Raw genomic sequence first — 19,433 nt, forward strand, 5'->3', positions numbered from 1 at the left:
AACTGCTAATATATACTATATACTATATATAGTATATTTCAATAGTTATTCTGCTATCATTAATTTTTTTTAAGATTATTTATTTTAGAGAGAGTGAGCAGGGGGAGGGCCAGAGGGAGAGAGAGAATCCTGAAGCAGACTCCTTGCTGAATGTGGAACTTCATCCCAGGACCCTGAGATCATGACCTGAGCAGAAATCAAGAGTCAGCTGCTCAACTGACTGAGCCACCAAGGTACTCCTATCATTATTCTTTTAAAATGTTTTCTTTACGGGGTGCTTGGGTGGCTCAGTCAGTTGAGTGGCTGACTCTTGATTTCTGCTCAGGTCACGATCTCAGGGTGGTGAGATCTGGCTCTGCACCAGGTGTGGAGTCCACTTAAGATTCTCTCTTTCTCTCTCCCTCTGCCCCTCCCTACCACTTGCGTGTGCATATGTTCTCTTTCTCTGTAAATAAAATAAATGTTTTCTTTGCTATTTAATTTTTTTTAAAAGATTTTATTCATAAAAGACACAGAGAGAGAGGCAGAGACATAGGCAGAAGGAGAAGCAGGCTCACTGCAGGGAAACCAATGAGGGGCTTGATCCCCAGACCCCAGGATCATGCCCTGAGCAGAAGGCAGATGCTCAACTGCTAAGCCTCTCAGGCATCCCTACTATTTAATTATTTTAGATGAATTTTTATGTGTATCAGCTTTCAAAAAAAAATCTTGTTGGTATTTTGATTGGGTTTATATTAAATGTATAGAGTCACCTAGAAAGAATTGACATCTTTACAACATTGAGTCTTCCCAGCTAGTAACATACTATAGGCAGTCTTCACTTTGTGTGGTACTACAGGACTGTAGAAATGGCCATGCAAACTAAAACCATGCAAAGTGATCTCAATAATCAGTGGGAAAAATTATGATTGTTTTGTGATCTTCAAAAATTTTTGTCAAACCCTTAACTCTTCTACTGTTGGCTGTAGATATATAGGGAAATAAAATAGTAAAACTAGTATTTAGTGCATTGTAATTTAAAATATTAGAAACAGGGGATCCCTGGGTGGCTCAGGGGTTTAGCACCTGCCTTTGGCCCAGGGTGTGATCCTGGAGTCCTGGGATCGAGTCCCACATCAGGCTTCTGCATGGAACTTGCTTTTCCCTCTGCCTGTGTCTCCGCCTCTCTCTCTCTCTCTCTCTCTAATGAATAAATAAATAAAATCTTAAAAAAATATTAGAAACATTGAGAAAGTGGTTTTTTTTTCCTAAGAAACTTATCAAGATTGGCTTCAATAATGCTTGCCTTCTGTCTTGTCACGTAACTCATAATACAGAGCAAGGATGTTTTCTATGCCTTAGTGAATTGATACTATTTTTTCTATAATTCCATTTATTTTCAATTTGAATTTCACTTTCAGTATTACCATTTTTCACTTATGTACTGCAGTTTCATATATAATGGCCAATTCCCCTCTTTCAATGGTCACTTTTATGTCATGTGGGTTTACCACTGGAGATAAGGAGCCAATGCAATGACACACTTTGCTGTCTATGCATAAACTGAATAACAAATATGCAGTGATCAATCACTAACAGACTTTGAGAGAAGTGATGTGATTGGTCACTTATCATGATACTCATCTGTTTTTTTATGTAATGATTTATGGACTGTAATGCTAATAGTAAAGTTTGTACTTTATAATACCATGGTAGCAAATGTTGGGGATAACTAGTGTTATTTAACTAAATTGTGGTACTTGGAACTTGTGCATGTTGGAACTATGCAAAACAAGGGCTTTCTGTACTTGTTTCCTAAACATTTTATGTTCTATAATAAAGATTCATAGTTTTCTTCATATAGGCTTTTAAGATTTCTTATATCAATTCCTTTTTTTAAATCTTATTTTATTTTATTTTTTTAAAGATTTTACTTATTCAGGAGAGACACACACAGAGAGAGAGAGAGAGAGAGAGAGAGAGGCAGAGACACAGGCAGAGGGAGAAGCAGGCTCCATGTAGGGAGCCCGACGTGGGACTTGATCCTGGGTCTCCAGGATTAGGCCCTGGGCCGAAGGCAGCACTAAACCACTGAGCCACTCGGGCTGTCCTCTTATATCAATTCTTAGATATATTGTAGTTTTTGTTGTTACTGTGAATGAGATCACTTTTACATTTTCTAATAGGCATCACTGGTACATAGGACAATTTTTGGTTTCTATTTTGGATCTAGCCATGTTGTTGAACTCCTGTTCTTACAGCTTTCAGTGAATTGCTTTAGTCTTCTTAGTTTTTAAGTAGATATTCACATCATTTGAGAAATGAAAATTATTTTTATTCAGCTGCAAATAACTGGAAGTTGACTAACACTGTCTTAACCACACAGAGGTTTGTTTGAGTCACATAAAGGGAAGTGTATGACCAAGCATTCTAGGGCTGATTCAGCAGCTCAGCAATGCCCTGAGGTGCCCAGACTTTCCTTTACATTCCCCCCATCTCCTTCTGGCATTGAGTTGGTACTCTGCTTGTTGCCTCACAGTCAGTAAATAACTGATGACCTCCAAGCTTTGATCCTTAGTCCAGTTAGGATGCAGGAGGAAGGGAGGGAAGAGGGGACGATGCCTGTAACAGGGAAACAAAAATCCTTCCTAGAAATCTCCAACAGTCTTTTACTTACATCTCATTTTTATTTTTGTGTTTCACTGGGCACATGACTGTTTTGGCTGGAAAGGGAGTCCAGGAAGCTATTTTTAGTCAGTTATGTTGCCATTCCAACTATATCTTCTGTTAATTAAGAAGAAAGGGAACTTGGACACTATGGAGATGAAAGTGTCTTTTCATTTCTTCCTGTGATTATGAGACTACAGGTTTTCTATATCTTCTTGCATTCAATTTGGTAATTCATATATTGCTTAAAAAATTAGTCTAATTCATCATGATGCTTAATTTTGTTGACCTATACTATATGTGCTATTATTATGTCTTATATTTAATTTCTTCCAAGTCTGTAATTTTCTCCCTATACTTGTTTCTAAATTTCTTAATGTATGCTCTCAATCTTTTATCCTTGATTAAATTTATAAACCTTAGTCTTTTATGTTAGTCTTTTCAAGTCATCTGTTTGCCTTTTTTTTTTTTTTTTTGGCCTCCTGTTTCATTAATTTTTATTTTTCTCTTTATAAATGAAATATTTCTAATTTCTTTAGGTTAATTTTTTTATCCTTTTGGCTTTCTTGCCTTAGTACACAGTTCATTTATTTTTAATCTTGTTTTCTCATACATGAAATTAAGACTACACAATTTCTATTGAGTACCCCTTTTCCAGTTCCCATTGTCATTGTTCCTAAGTAATCTGCATTTTTCATATTGATTTTATTTTTAACCTAAGAGTTCTATGTTAGTTGCTTTAATTTTCCAAATGGGTTGGGTTTTTTTGTTTTGTTTTGGCTATTCTTTTGTAGTTATTTGTCTTATTTCACTTTGTGGTCAGAGACTATGATATACATTATACCAGTTTGGGGGAATTTGATTTTTTTCTATGTGTCCTAATGCATAGAAAAATATAATTGTTTTGTGCATATTTGATAAGAATGTGTATTCTCTAAGTTAATATAAATACTATGTATTTTATTAGAGGAAATTCTTTCAGTTGTGCCACACATTACTAATTATTTTTGCTCTACTTTAATTATTGGACTTTTGAGAGAGATGTGTTACATGTCTAAGAGTTAGGAACTCCAAGGAGGTTCAGTCTCAGGAGCCATTACTACACTTTCGTGAATTCTATCTTTAGGAGTTATACCAGGTTCTCAAAGTGAAGATATGAGAAAAATCCCCTCATGTTTCCAGCATGGAAAGAGGGAAAGTAGCCATTCTGAAATATGCCAGAGAGGAATCCCTGGGTGGCTCAGCAGTTGAGCATCTGCCTTCAGCTCAGGGTATGACTCCAAGGTCCTCAGATTGAGTTTCACATTGGACTCCCTGCATGAAGCCTACTTCTCCTTCTGTTGTATCTCTGCCTCTTTCTCTCTCTCTATCTCTCATGAATGAATGAATGAGTGAATGAATGAATGAATGAATGAATAAATAAAATCTTAAAAAAAAAGAAAGGAAGAAATATGCCAGAGAATTCTATTCTTCTTAACAAGACCTGCCCTTGGGAAAAAAATATTTTATCAGAGCCTAACCTAGTGAGATTTTATCACAGCCTAACTGACCAGGGGAAAGGGAAATGCCCAACTCCAGCCTTCTCTAGCCTTTCATGTGGGGGAAAGGAAATACTCAACTCTAACCCTCTATAACCATCTTGTCCCACCTAAGGAGGAAAAAAACTGAGAAGCATTTGTGAAGTGCATTGCCCAGTGTCATAGACTAACATCATGAAGAATGCCTTTGATGGTGTCATTAGTAGACCAGACACAGCTAAAGAAAGTATCTCTCAGCTTGAGGATATGTTAATGTAAACTTCTAAAATTGAAGAGCATAGAGAAGAAAGACTGAAAAGAAAAAAATATCCAAGAACTATGGGACAACTACAGAAGGTATATTATACAAATACTAGAAAGAAAGAAGTAATGACTGAGAATTTTCCCAAATTAATATCAGACACCAAACCACAGATCCATGGAGCTCAGAGAATACCAAGTAGGATAAACACCCCCAAAACACCACCAGTACCTAAGTATATCATATTCAAACTCTAGAAAATCAAAGATAAAGAAAAAATCCCAGAAGTTTCCAGAAGAATATAACATCTTGTAAATAGAGGAAAAAAAGATAAGAATTACATTTGACTTCTCAGAAACCATGTAAGCAAGAAGAGAATAGAGTGAAATATTTAAAGTGTTGAGAGAAAACCACCACCAATCTAGAATTCTGTATCCTGCAAAAGTATCCTTCAAAAGTGAAGGACACATAAAGACTTTCTTAGACCAAAAAAAAAAAAAAAAAGGAAGAAAAAGAAAAGAAATTTGTTGCTAACAAACCTGCTCCACAAGAAATGCTGAAAGAAATTCTTCAGAGAAAAGGAAAATGATATTCGTCAGAAACTCAAATCTACATAAAGAAAGAAAGAGCATTAGAGAAGGAATAATTGAAAGTTTTATGTTTCTTATTCTTACTGTAATAGAAAACAGTTTGTTAAAAGCAACACTAGCAACAGTGTATCAGATGATTATGCCTTATGTGTAAGTGAAATCAATAACAGTAATGATATATAAGAAACAGGAAGGAGGAATAAAAAATATTTTGTTATAAGGTAGTTGCACTTCCCATAAAGCATTGCAGTTACTTGAAAGTGGATTTAGATTACTTGTAAATATATACTGCAAACTCCAGAGCAACCACTAACAATGTTAAAAAAAAAAAAAGGAATATAATTGATGTGCTAAAAAAGGAGAGAAAACTGACTCCTATAAATGCTCAGTTAAAACCACAAAAGGCAGAAAAGGAGTGGAAGGCATAAAGAGAAACAAAGAACAAGGACAACTAGTAGAAAACAGTAACAAATATGGTAGAGAGTAATCCAACTATACGAATAATCGTTTTAAACATCAGTGTTCTAAATGCACCAATTAAAAGACAGAGATTATCAAAGTGGGTCAAAAAGCAAGACCCAATTGTATTCTGGCTACAAGAAGTCCACCTTAAATACAGGGACACATACAGATTAAAATTAAAAGGATGGAAAAAAGATATACTAAGTTAACACAAACAAAAGAAAGCTGGAATAGCTATATTAATTTCAGAGCAGACATCCAAGTGAGGAAAACTATCAGAGATACATAAAGGCATTACAGATTGATAAAAGGGTTTATTCTTCAGGAAGACATAACAGTCTTTAATGTGTATGTGCCTAACAAGGGAGTGTCAAAACACATGAGGCAAAAACTAATAGAACTGCAAGGGAAAATAGATGAATCCATTATTATAGCTGGAGACTTCAACACCCTTATATCAGAAATGGACAGATCCAGCATGCAGAAAATTAGTAAGGACACAGTTGAACTCATCAGCACCATCAATCAACTGGATATAATTAACATTTATTGGTTATTTTATCTTGTAACAGCAGAATACACAATCTTCTCAAGCTTACATGGAACATTCACCAAGACAGACCATATTTTGAGCCATAAAACACACCTGAACAAATTTAAAAGAATATAAATCACACAGTATCTGCTCTCAGATCGTGATGGAATTAAATTATAAATCAATAACAGAAAGATACTTAGAAAATCTCCCAAAACTTGGAGAGTAAACAACACATTTTAAAGTAACATATGGGTCCAAGAAGGAATCTCAAGAGGAATGAAATAGTATTTTATGAAAATGAAAATACAACTTACCAAAATATGTGGGATGAAGTGCTTAAAGAGAAATTTATAGCACTGAATGCACAGAGTAGAAAAGAAGAATGATCTAAAATCAATAACCTAATCTTCCTCCTTGGGAAATTAAAAAATAAAGTATAAATTAAATCCAAAATAAGCAGAAGGAACAAAATGAAAATTAATACAGAAATCAATGAAATTCAAAACAGGAAATCAATAGAAAGTATCAACAATGCCAAAATCATATGATCACATCAATAGATGAAGTAAAAAGCATTTGACAAAATTCAACAGCCATTCATGATAAACATTCTGAACAAACCTGGAATAGAGGGGAATTTTCTCAACTTGCTAAAGAACATGTACAAAAAAACTATAGCTAACATTTTACTTAATGGTAAAATTAAGCACTAAATGGTAAAATTTCCCAGTAAGGTCAGGAACAAGGCAAGGATATTCCCCTCTCATCGCTGCTTTACAGCATCATACTGGAAATCCTAGCTAATTTAATAAGAAAAGTTACTAGAAGGTATATAGATTTGGGAAGAAGAGAGTAAACTGCCTTTGTTTACAGACAACATGATTGTGTAGAAAATTCAAAAACAGTTGACAAAAAAAATTGAACTAATTAGCAATTATAGTAAGGTTACAGAATTCAAGGTTATATGCAAAAGTCAATTGCAATTGCATTCTTATATATCTGCAATGAACAACTAAAATCTGAAATTAAAAATACCATTTTTATTAGTACCTCAAAAAATGAAATGCCTAGGTACAACACGGAAAGTATACAAAATTAAGAGATATGAAGGATAACTAGAAGGCCTGACATACATTTCGCTGGAGCTCCAAAACTGGATAAAAAGAAACAAATTTGAAAATAAAATATATGAGAATTTTCCAGAATACTGAAATCCACATATTTGTAAAATTAGGAGCCTCAATAGATTCCCAAGCATTCAACTAAAAAGAAATCTACACTTGGATCCCAACAAAGAAAAGTCTAAAAATCATCCGGGGGTGGGGGGAACAAAAAGATGGCCAAATGAAATGATTTGACAGCCAACTTCTCAACAGCATCAGCGGAAGCTAGGAGATAGGAACCTTCTTTAAGAACTCACTGTTCCTTAGTATTTACTAAAATTTATTTACAGGCAACCCAGAATTTTGTATACAGTGAAACCATCTTTCAAGAATGTATAATATAAACATTCTAAGAAAAAAAAACCCTGAGACAGAACTCAAAACACTGGGCAACAATATTGTGCGTGTGTGTGTGTGTGTGTGTGTGTGACTGAAATTAAAGTATTCTCAAGTCTTGTATTGTTCTAGTTAAAGTTGTTTTACTTTAGACTTTATTAAGCATGATGTTGTCACTTATAAGTAGCAATTGAAAGAATAGAAACAGTATGTATAACGTTCCAATAAGATTAAAAATGGAGTAAGAGAAAAATCCTTAATTCCATGAAGACAGATAGAAAAAGGCCCCAGAAAAATCCAGAAAATAGAAAGTATAAAATAAAATATTAAAAGCAGCAGCAAATATAAAATCATCACAGTAAGAGTTTAAAAAATAAATTTGCCAGTTAAAAGACAGTGGTGGCTGGACTAGATATAAATCCAACAAAATCCACTTACATGCCATCTACAGGTGGCAAACCTAGAACATCATGATGTAAAAAGTTTGACAGTAAATGAATAGATTTTTAAGTCTGAAAAATAGAGTTTTCATAATTGAAAAGAGATGGAACAGCTGTATGAATATGAGATAACAAGCAACAAAGCATACACGGAGGTATATCATTCAATTCACTAGGATAATATACAAATAAACTTTGTCTATATTTACTGAGGTGTCAGAACATGTTAAGGCAGAAATTTACCAGAACAAATAGAAGTTATTAACAACTCCACCTTTCTCGAACGGTATTTTAACACATTCTTCTGAGTAATCAGTAGGTCAAACAGACTAGATAGTAGGCTATGGAAGACCTGAGCCACATGGTTAGCCAGTGAGTTGTTCTAAGCACATGTACAGTACGCTGTACCTAAACACACATGGGTCGTTTATAAAAACTGATAACGTATCAAGCCGTAAAAAAACAAAAATCTCTAACTTCAAAGGCTCAGTTATCATTGAGTCTGATAATTTCAGTATCATACCAGCCATTGTTTTTATGCTAAATAAAATACGTAAAACACAGGAGCTTAACTGTTCACTTCCCCTCTGAGACCTGCTGGAAGCAGGAGATACTGTCTCCCGGCGTGGTAAATCTTGTCTGTTGTAAGCTTGATCACACCCTGTGTTTTGTTTTGTTCTAATTTGCTTTACAGTTATGCTACTACCTGGGTCTTTGTCCTGTTGGCAACATTATGCATGGAATTCTATAGTTATCATAAGTTGTCATATAGCATTACTGTCTTGATCCCATAGTTTTTTTCCCCCACTGGCTCCACCCCAATGTTGGAACTTCTGTCATGCCCAAATTTGTGGCTCAGCTGTTCAAAAAAGGGGAACAAATTTCAGGGCATTTTCAAGGCTGACCCAAGCAGACTCATGTATAAGTAATTGTTGGTGAAGACCTTTCTGCAAGACACCAGAGATTCTGTTCCACTTGAGTGAAAATCACACAGAGCTCCTGAGCTGGTGGTGCCTGGGCCTACTGAAGGTCTGCAAACTTCTGCCCCAAGATGAGGCAAAACAGCCCTGATTTCTAAGATTCCTGACTTGACCTTAACACTGGATTCTTTCTTGGATACTCATACAACAGAGATCAAAGGGCCCACCACACAGGCAAACAAGCAATGGAGAGAGACAGTGCATTCAACCCTTTGGTTCACTAAAACTATTCACATTTTGGCTACAAAATCAGTTAATTCTCTTTAGGAGCTTTCCTAAAATACATATTATCATATGTAAAAATTCACAAACATTTTAATATTTGAATTTTTATAGTTTTTCCCCTGTAAAGGAAAGGTATGGTGTGGATGGGAGTCAGGAGACGGGCTGTGACCCAGCTCTATGGGATCTAGGGCAAGTGCATTGTCAGGCCTGGTTTCTCTCTGTTAAATTAGGAATACCTTTGGGGTGACACTTTCTGGGTCTTCTGTGAAGCCCATAACAATCACAGTTCTCCCCTTCCCTTCTTGAGTGCCCTGGCTCCAACTCTGAGCCTTCTTGATCCACAGCGAGGGGTACCACGTCCCTCTGTGTTAGGTTCCAGGTACACACCTGATTTGGCCAAGGAATGACCCTTTATTCACTCAGGGCAATGAGGTTCTCTTTTAGAGAATTCTCCCAGTTGGGGCTAGCAGGTAGACCGCCAATCCGTCCTAGCCTCTAGATATATGCTGTAAAAATTGGGAAGCTGGAGTGTATGAGACTGTCTTTTAACATAGGAACTGAAAGGTGGAGTGACAACACAGAGAATAACACTATTTGCAAAGAGTGACAATGAGGCAAGTGTAGAGACAGGAGCAGAGATAAGGAGAGGGGAAAACTATGAATTTCCAGGCCCTGCCCAATAGCCCAGGTACAACTGTAGCCTCGGGTACTGGCATTCTGCTCTGAACTGTGTAATCCATACTATTTTTGGCTTAAGATTGCTCCAAGGGTTTTGTCATGTAAGGTCAGAATCCTAATTCATGTAGTGGGTTGTTTCCAGGGTCCCTTCATCTTCCCGATTCTGTGGCTGTGGGATGGGGAATGCTTTTGCTTCCTGCTCTAGACATGCCTGGGAAGTTGCCATCAAAGGTTTTTATACTCAGCAAAGGGTTATTATTATTTTTATTGTAGAGGCACTAAATTCTAAATTATTCATGAATAGACATTTAATGTAAAGCATTCACCTTCTATCCTATTTTAGGAACAAGATTAGGAAAAATGTAGAGCATTTCGTCAGTTTTAATTACTAAATACTTTGGATTTAAAAATCGGAATTTGCTTTTTTGTTTTAAATGTTAATTTAGGGCTTACTTCCCCACAAAATATTAGAACATAAGATTAATCATCTTCCTTAAGTATAAATTAGCATATTAGTTATTATTTATTTTCTACCCACTTTAAGATTTTGAAATGTGGAGAAAAGGAAACCTTGCACGCTGTTGATAGGAAGGTACAGTGGTGTAGCCACTATGGAAAATGGTATAAAGGTTCCTCAAACAAAAACAGAAACACCAGGGATCCCTGGGTGGCTCAGCGGTTTAGCGCCTGCCTTCAGTACAGGGTGTGATCCTGCAGTCCTGGGATCGAGTCCCACATTGGGCTCCCTAAATAGAGCCTGCTTCTGTCTCTGCCTGTGTCTCTGCCTCTCTCTCTCTCTCTCTCTGTCTCTCATGAATAAATGAATAAAATCTTAAAAACAAAACAAAACAAAAACAGAAACACCATGTGATCCAGTTTTCAAATGGCTATTTATCCAAAGAAAACACTAATTCTAAAAGATATGTGCACCCCTATGTTTATTGCAGCATTATTTACAATAGCCAAGATATGGAAGTAACTTAAGTGGCCGTAGATAGATGAATCGATAAAGATGATGTGCTATATATACCCATTGGAATATTATTCAGCCATAAAAAAGAATGAGAGCTTGCCATTTGCAGCAACATGGATAGACCTAGAGGATATTATACTAAGTGAAAAAAGTCAGAGAAATACAAATACCATATTTTCACTCATATGTGCAATCTAAAAAAAAAAACCCCACAAATAAGCAAATAAAAAGCAGGGACAGAGAACAAACTGATAGTTGCCAGAGGTGAGGGGGTGTGGGGGGCTGGGCACAATGGGTGACGGGGCGTGGGAGACATAGGCCTCCAGCTATGGGATGAATAAGTCACAAGATTAAAAGGCACAGCATAAGGAATATAGTCAATGATATTGTAATAGCTTGTGGTGAGCACAACATCACATACAGAGTTGTTGCAATGTTGCACACCTGCAACTAACATAATGTTGTGTATTATACTTCAGTGTATTTTACTTCAATAAAAAAAGATTTTGAGGTGTTCCACAATTTTTTTAAGAACCAATTTTATTTATTTGAGAGAGAGAGAGCTTACATGAACAGGGGCAAAGGGAGAGGCAGAAGCAGACTCCCCTACTAAGCAAGGGCCAATGCAGGGATCCCAGGACCCTGGGTTGTGACCCCAACAGAAGGCATACACTCAACTAACTGAGCCACCCAGCTGCCCGTATGTGTTTCACAATTAAAAAGAAAAATAAAACTAAGAAAATCTAAAAGGACTCCCTTTTAGAAGCCAATGAGAAAGAGAAGAGAGAGGGTAACAGGAACTCAAGATAAATTGGCTATTAAAATTGAACATCAAATTTATCTGAGAGAAAACATTCCAGGTTAAAGAATATAAATGATTGCCTGTTCTTATCTCTAAATTTTAATTTATAGGATACTTATAGCAGTGTAATAACAGAGAATCCCCAAACTCTACATATCTATTTTTTTCATTACTATGGTATTTGACCATCAGAAAACCAAAACCAAAATCCAGTATGTCCAGGACTGCCATGAGTCTCAAAGAAACTGAATTCACTCTGCCTCTCCTGTTTCTTCCCTTTTTCTCTTTTGATTTTTCAGAAAATTCTGACAGTCACGGAGGTGGAAATGGAAAATATATCGAAGATTAACAACACCGTTAGAAGGCCGACTTTGAAAGGTATTAAAAGGTCAAGTATGTTATAACTGTGTTAATATCGCACTAGATTTATAAATACTGATATTTTTAGAAATACCATCTTTAAGAAAAAATTAACTTTTATTAATTTGATGCATCTGAACATAATAAAATAAATGAACATAAAACACTTCAGTAAACTCGGAAGGGAAGATAGATTTATGGAAATGGAAACACATAGGAAAGATAATGTACATTTAGGCAGATGCTCTAATGTCTGTGTTAGGTGAATGGTTATGAATGAGACATTTTACATCCTTTCTAGTCTGAATGTGTCAATATTTTATGGAAAATGAACAAGGTGTCATGAAGGTAAAGTAGCAAAAATGCACTTGAGGTTAGAAACGATTATGCCCATCGCACAGAGAGCTTTATCTGTCCCCTTAGGACATGTTGCCTCTTTTCTTTTGCAAAGCCTTCATGAGATCTGACATGAAATCCTGCTCTCCGCTGCCTCCCCCGACGGCCGGCCCCGGGCTCTCTTTCCTCTTTGGGGGAGCGGGAGGTCTTTTAAGGGCAACGCGGGGTGGCCTTGCGGCCTCGGGGGCCGGTGGGGGCGGGGGCGGGGGCGGTAACGCCGAGCCCACATCCCCTGCGAACGACGGCGGTGGGGGAGGCACGAAGTCCGGGGGCGCATCGTGAAAATCAGGGGGAGGCGGAGGGAGCTCGTCCTCGTCCAGGGGCGGCGGGGGCGGCGGCGGCGGCAGAGAGTCCTCGGGAGGGGCAGGGGCAGGGAAGCCCCCTCCCAGGCCCCTGGCCCTGGCGGCTGTGGCCGGACTGCTGCAGACATCCGAGGACCGTCGCACGGGAGGGGGTGGCGGCAGGCTGGACTTAGGGAGCTGATGGACCTCGGGCGCTCCGGGGCCCTGGTTACCCAGGGCTGGCTTCTTGTCCTTCAACAGAGCAACCACAGCGTGACATTTCCATTGAAAGGTGAGGTCTGCCTCCTGAGGGGTGGGGGAGCCTCCATTCCACGGGCCTGGGACTACAGCTCATGAGGCTGTTCATGAGCTAGCTCCTCTTGGCTCTGCATTAGTGACTTCAAATGGCCCTTCACATTATTACCAATAATAACATTATTTAATGCTAATCATGTCTTCTTCAGTGAATGGAAGATTTAGTACTATTCCACGAGGTGTTTATTACATTTAGATTATAGAAGTATCTCCTCCCAACCACCTTATAGAGGACTTACCCATGCCTCTTTAGTGATACAGAGTTTAGCTAGTTATGGGCTTACTTCAGTCTTTACCTACCCTAAGCTCAGGCTAAGGAACTCAAAATGGCAGCAAAATGGCTCTCCGGGAATTCCCACTCATGGCCTGGCTCCCAACACAAGCCTCCCAGGTCCGAGGCATATGCAGCCATGACATTTTTCTTGGTCTGAGTTGAGCCGGTTGTAAAGCTCAGTTGTCAGAAGCAGGAGTCTGTAAAATTGTTTTGCTTCTGTATCATACCTCCAGTGGTAGAGAGGTGATTAAGAAGCTTCCCCAAACCTTCCCCAAATCTCCTGGCTCAGATGTCCTCCTTTGATTAGCACAAGGAAGATGGAAGGGAGAAATAAAAGAGTTCTCTCTAGGCTACCGGTGACCTTTGTTCAAATCTGGACATAAAGAACTCTCCTAGCAAAGAACTGTTCTAACTGTTCTGCGTCTCTTGCATCAGTGATTGCCGGCATGCTGAGAACAAAGATATCTTGTCTCAGGACTGTGGACTACCAGGGACTGTGGACTTCACTCCCACGGCATACATAACAGCTTCAAGGAAGGTGGTGGGTGGATCTGGAATCCACACACTTGGTCCATAGTCCAAAGGTCCATTTACTTTTTCTTAACTGTGGGGAAGTCGTCTGGCTAACTAGGGATAAAAGGAGCATGCATCATAGGCTTTGTTATTATCTGTGCCTCAAAGTTCTGATATCAAAGGAGCTAAATGTGTGGCTGGGTTCTGTAGAGTAAAATCATGTTGCACATACTACTGGTGGAAACCAGAGCAGGAGACTTGGCCAAACTCTCAGAGGACTGTGCTCGTAGAGGCAGTCATTCTGCCAACAGTGGAACAGATAATAATAGTAAATTACATCATACAACTTCCCCAGGAATTTCAGGCAGCTTAGCTGAATCCCTCTGTTTTAATAATTATCACAATTTACAATTTATCAGGCTTTCATTTTTTGCTTAACCTCTTACCAGATGATTCAATTTAGAAGTTTTTTTTCCCTAACAAAGTGCCTATTTTATTTAGTTTATTTGCTTAGCATGATAAGCTAATTGATTAGTGATATACTTAAAAAAATTTCTGAACAGGCAGCTTGAAAACTGATGTTCACAACAAGGAAGCAATTTCTATTCTGGGATCTTTTTCTTGCTTTCAGCATTTCTGAGTGTTTCTCTTCAGCTGACATTGGTTCTAAGCTGAACCATAGAAATAATAAGAGCTGAAGGTACAGTGCATGATGTCAGACTTGAGAAGCTCATAAGAATATTAGAGAAACACAATTTTAATGGTTTATAACGGTTTTCAAAAGCTATAACAAGTTCAATAAATACAAGATTTAACTGCTCCCACCACTGGTTGATGGACAAAATGAAAGGGAGGAATGAAGTGAAAAATTATGGAAAGTACAGTTATTCAAGATTGTTTGAATCATATGCGGAAAACAGTCAACAGAATAGTCAGTTGAGATGTTACCAATTAGACTAGTAACTAGATCACAACTTTCAGCTGCAACTTTCAGGTTAAATGAATCTTCATTAATCTACTCTACTGAAAAAAAATTATTTATAGAGAATGTTCTATTGATTTGGCTATTATTTTAAAATGTGTTTTCTTCTCTATCACCCTGAGGATGTATGTAGAACATTAATAGAAAAATCTAAAATGCACATTTTTTCTAAAAGAACCCTATTAGTAGTCTTATAATCTGGTTTTGGGGCTTAGCATTTAATATAGGGCTTCTGACTAACTGGTTGCTCTAATTTATTCAGAAAAACATAAGTAAAAATCCCAAGGGCTTAAAACTCAGGAGCCACTCTCAGAGTGCTAAAACCTTGCCTAAACCAAGAAAATCCCTTCAGTCAAAATCAATGTAGCTAAATTAAAAATATTTACCAAGCCTCAGTATTAAAAAAAAAATTCTTATATTTTCCTGGAGCAATGTGATAATAGCTGGTTTTAACTTTCCATTCTAGCCTGTATAACTTTAAGATTATAAAAAAGGGCAATGATCTAAATGAAATTATAGTGACTTCTCAGTTGTTGGAACTAGATTTTCTCCCTTTAGAAGAGCAGTTATTGGACCCTTGCTAATGGTTTAGAATATGGGCTTACCAGAGACAGGTTGAAAATGAGGTCAGTTCCCCTCTAGCCTTACCTTAGTTGTTTCTACATGCCTCTGGGCTTCTTCAAGAACAGCGCTTACAGAATGGGCAGCCTGGGGGATCTGACCATTGGCCTGAGGGGTGCTTGTTTTCAGTCCTGAGGAGGGGGAAGAAAGACAAGAAGAGTGGGCAAGGGATATTCAACATTCTTGCAAATTCATCTAAAAATATCAAGTACTTTATATAGGTACACAGGCCTTAACAGAAAACCTGAGGTTCTATGGCAATACTGCGTGAGATTCAGCAAAGGTTTGGGAAAGTGAATCCTTTATATAGATTACAACATCTGGATTAATTTAGAGAATAGTATGTTCTTTTTTTTTTTTTTAACAATTTTATTTATTTATCTGAGAGAGAGAGAGCATCAGGAGAGGGGAGGAGCAGAGGCAGAGGGAGAAGCAGGATCCCCACTGAGTAGAGAGCCCCGATATGGGGCTCGATTCCAGGACTCCGGGATCAGGACCTGAGCCAAAGGCAGATGCTGAACCGGCCGAGCTACCCAAGTGCCCCATTTGTTCTGTTTTCAAAAGTCTTTGTTTTTGGGGTTTGTTCTGTTTTTGTTTAGAGAGGAGAGGAGGAGGGACAGAGAGAGAATCTTAAGCAGGCTCCAGACGTAGCATAGTGCCTACACAGGGCTCAATCTCAACAACCCTGAGGTCATGACCTGAGCTGAAATAAAAAATCAGACACTTGACTGACTGAGCCACCCAGGCACACCTCAAAAGCCTTTTGATAACTGGAGAATAAACTCTGAAAAACTGTTTTAAAAACTCCTGTTGTTGAAGATTTTTCTGAAATGTGTGTTTCTAGCTTCATACTGTGCTGTGTACAGGAATAACTTTTGAACATTATTCTCATCAGCAAGTACTATGGGCACAAAAATAGCAAACATAGAGGACGAAGCAAAATATGGAGACCCCTGAGGTACCCTGGAATAGACCTTCTGCCAGGAGTTCTGAATAAACACTTATTTTCCTACCTTTTAATTTACCCTTGTCACAGAAGTGAGATTAACTGAGGTCTCAGTTTTGAGGGGATCTGATAGATTTCCTCAGATATATGTGGATCTCTCTGGCTCCTTAGAGAACATCCTGGGGAAGGATGGCCACCTTGCCACACATGAAAGCCCTCTCTCCAGCGACTAAACTGCCACCCAGCCCACTATGACAACAGGTCTTCTCACTGAGCGAACTCAGAGATTGCTTTAGCTCTGCTCAGTGCCAGGTCTTCTGTCAAGTATTTATGAAATGACCATTTGCTTGCTTCTTCAGATATTTTTCCAATAGTTTGAGAAACCCATTCATCTACATAACAACTCAAAGAAGGCTATCAGGGACTTGAGACTAGGAAGAACAGAGTGTTTGATGGGGAACAGGATATTTACAGGGCCTCAAAGTATCTCTCTACACATTATTAAGTACCCAATGAAAAATCTGTATAGGAGAGAAATTGGACAACACACTAACCAAGTGGTCAAAATGAATGTTTCTAATGAGCGGCAAACAGATATCGTAAGCCTCTGATCGTGATACCCTGAGAAGGACACACAGCCCTCATGCAGGATTCCTGCAAAAAATACACTACTATCTCAAATGAATCACATGGAGACATCAGACACATCCAAATTGAGGGATGTTCTATAAATTAAATGGCCTTTATTCTTAAAGAACTGTTAACATCCTGACAGGGAAAGGCTAGAAGAATGTTCCAGATGAAAGAGAACTAAGGGGACATGATAAATAAATGCCATACACTATCCTGGGCAGAGCCTGTGCCAGGAAAACATGCTGCTGTCAAAGACACTGCTGAGACAGCTGGAAAAACTGGAATACGGATTGTGATTTACATAATATTAAATTTCCTACATTTGATAACTGTACTCTGGTTAGTAAGAAAATAGCCATGATTTTAGGAACCACAAAGACTGCAAGGGAAGGGAGTATGAGGTATCCAATCTACTCTCAAATGGTTTGGAAAATAACATGACTGTGGATAACATATAGAGAAGCGAGAGGAGATAGAAATGATAATGCATATATGACAAATGCTCAATACGGGTGGTCTGCGGAAAGGGTTCTTTGTAGTCTTGCAACTTTTCTGTGTGTTTGATTTCAGAACAAAAAAAGGTATCTGTGTCCATTTATGCAGGTGAAATCTTAGAACAGGCTATAACCACTTTCTCTACTGCCAGTTTTTTATTATAAAATCCATGTTCCTCATTCAGCAAGGACAGCCACCTCATTGTTCTGAGCGGACCTTCACTTGCCCTCTTCAGCACGCCCGTGCAGGGCTGTTGGAGCATACATGATGTGTCACATAAATGTGCATTTCTCTAGCTCTAAGGCTTATTAAACGTCTCTAATTAGCCACAGCTTTGTTCTGGAGGTCAGGAAGTAACAAGTCTAAACATCTCAAAGCCTTACGATGTTTACACTTAAGGCTTTCATAAGGCCTTGTGCATGGTACCAGCCGCTCCTGGGAGATTTAAACCTCTTAGATTCCGAAGTGCTCCATCTCCTTGTCTCCTCTGGTCTATTTTCTTTCTTCTCTTCCCCTTCTTATACATATTCAAGTCCTTTCTTTATATATAAACACCTTCGTACAAAGCAAGCAGAAACTGAAGCTGAATCCTTAAGACCACTGGGGGGAATTCCTTTGAAGGACACAAATTGTATTTTCTTTTTGCTTCTTTTGCCCAAACATATACACAGGCTGATTTCTGACCAACACAGCATGTATTTTCATGAACTAGGATGTCCTGCTCTTTAATCTGTTTGTGAGAACAAACAAATAATAACGATACCCCAAATGCTCCAAGCTGCTGTCTTCCCATGGACCAGGAAATCCAATCTTCTCCACGGGCTCTCTGCCCCATCCTGACAACCTGTAACCTGTGGGCACCCACATAACCCATATATTCTGTAGGTCCACTGACTTGGGATCTAGGTCGTATGGGTTCACTGATTAACAGTCCCAGCTGTCAGGTAGCAATATAGCCTTTTCCACTGTCTCTATAGGAATCTTTGGCGGAAGTAGGGGTTGTAAGTTGATTAAACAAGTATGAGCCTCACATGCTTTACAGGACTCAAGTACATTCTGAAAAGGGAGCCAAACCCCAACCCCTCATCCTTAACCCACATGGTTTATGAAAGGCCAATCCTCCCACTTGACCTGGCAAATCAGAGGGCAGCAACCTCCTGGGCATAGTAAGCTCGTTAGGAATGGGCATGAGGGATCCCTGGGTGGCGCAGTGGTTTGGCGCCTGCCTTTGGCCCAGGGCGCGATCCTGGAGACCCGGGATCGAGTCCCACATCAGGCTCCCGTGCATGGAGCCTGCTTCTCCCTCTGCCTGTGTCTCTGCCTCTCTCTCTCTCTCTCTGTGTGACTATCATAAGTAAATAAAAATTTATAGATATAAAAAAAGACTAAAAAAGGAATGGGCATGAAAAAGCACTCCCAGAGCTTTTTCAGAGATGAGACATTCTATTTGTACTAATATTTCCAGCTGTATGAAACATGTAAGCCTAGAGAATCAGTGGCAGTCCTTGCCACCTAATGGGGACGGTGCCTAAGAAGCCATATCTTGATGACATCACTTGATGACATCACCCCTGGATCTTGCTGTGCATGAAGGAAGCCTACTCCTGGACCTCCTAGTTTTGCGCATTAATAAATCTACCCCCCTCGCTTTTTATTGCTTAAACCAGACCAAGTTGGATTTCTGTCAACTACCATGTGAAAAGTCCTGACTAAAAATAGTCACTAAAGTCAAATTGATTTAATAAGTACTAAGAAAAAACCCTCTATGACTGTTCTCTAACATGGAAAAAAAAAAGCTGCCATTTATCTAGAATAAATTCCTTGTTAAAGCACTTTGGATAAGTGAACAATGCCTCCAGACTTTTTCAGTTGGAAAATCATAGCAGAAACACCTCATGATTTCTTTCAGTGTCTAGAGGAGAGAACAGTTCTAAACTAATCAAACAGATTATTAATTATGACTGGTTTAAAAAGGACAATTCAGGGCAGCCCAGGTGGTTCAGTG

At 38.5% G+C, this 19,433-nt stretch overlaps 1 protein-coding gene and 1 long non-coding RNA gene across 4 annotated transcripts in view; one reads left to right on the forward strand and one right to left on the reverse strand.

The window, feature by feature from the left end:
* Positions 1–6,002: 6,002 nt before the first annotated feature.
* The window catches only part of APBB1IP (amyloid beta precursor protein binding family B member 1 interacting protein), a 107,471-nt gene continuing 94,040 nt past the window's right edge, over positions 6,003–19,433 (reverse strand). For all 3 annotated transcript variants that reach the window (XM_072825265.1, XM_072825264.1, XM_072825263.1), the window contains exons 13-14: positions 15,382–15,485; positions 6,003–12,901 (exon numbers count right to left, since the gene is read on the reverse strand). In XM_072825265.1, coding sequence (XP_072681366.1) covers positions 12,392–12,901; positions 15,382–15,485 — 614 coding nt within the window. In that variant the 3' untranslated portion in view covers positions 6,003–12,391. The remainder of the gene's footprint in view (positions 12,902–15,381; positions 15,486–19,433) is intronic.
* LOC140633173 (uncharacterized) overlaps positions 12,729–19,433 on the forward strand; it is a 31,609-nt gene continuing 24,904 nt past the window's right edge. The window contains exon 1 of the long non-coding RNA XR_012030789.1: positions 12,729–12,941. This is a non-coding gene — a long non-coding RNA (uncharacterized lncRNA). The remainder of the gene's footprint in view (positions 12,942–19,433) is intronic.

This window comes from Canis lupus, chromosome 5 (assembly GCF_048164855.1).
Source record: "Canis lupus baileyi chromosome 5, mCanLup2.hap1, whole genome shotgun sequence".
Taxonomy (NCBI): Eukaryota; Metazoa; Chordata; class Mammalia; order Carnivora; family Canidae; genus Canis; species Canis lupus.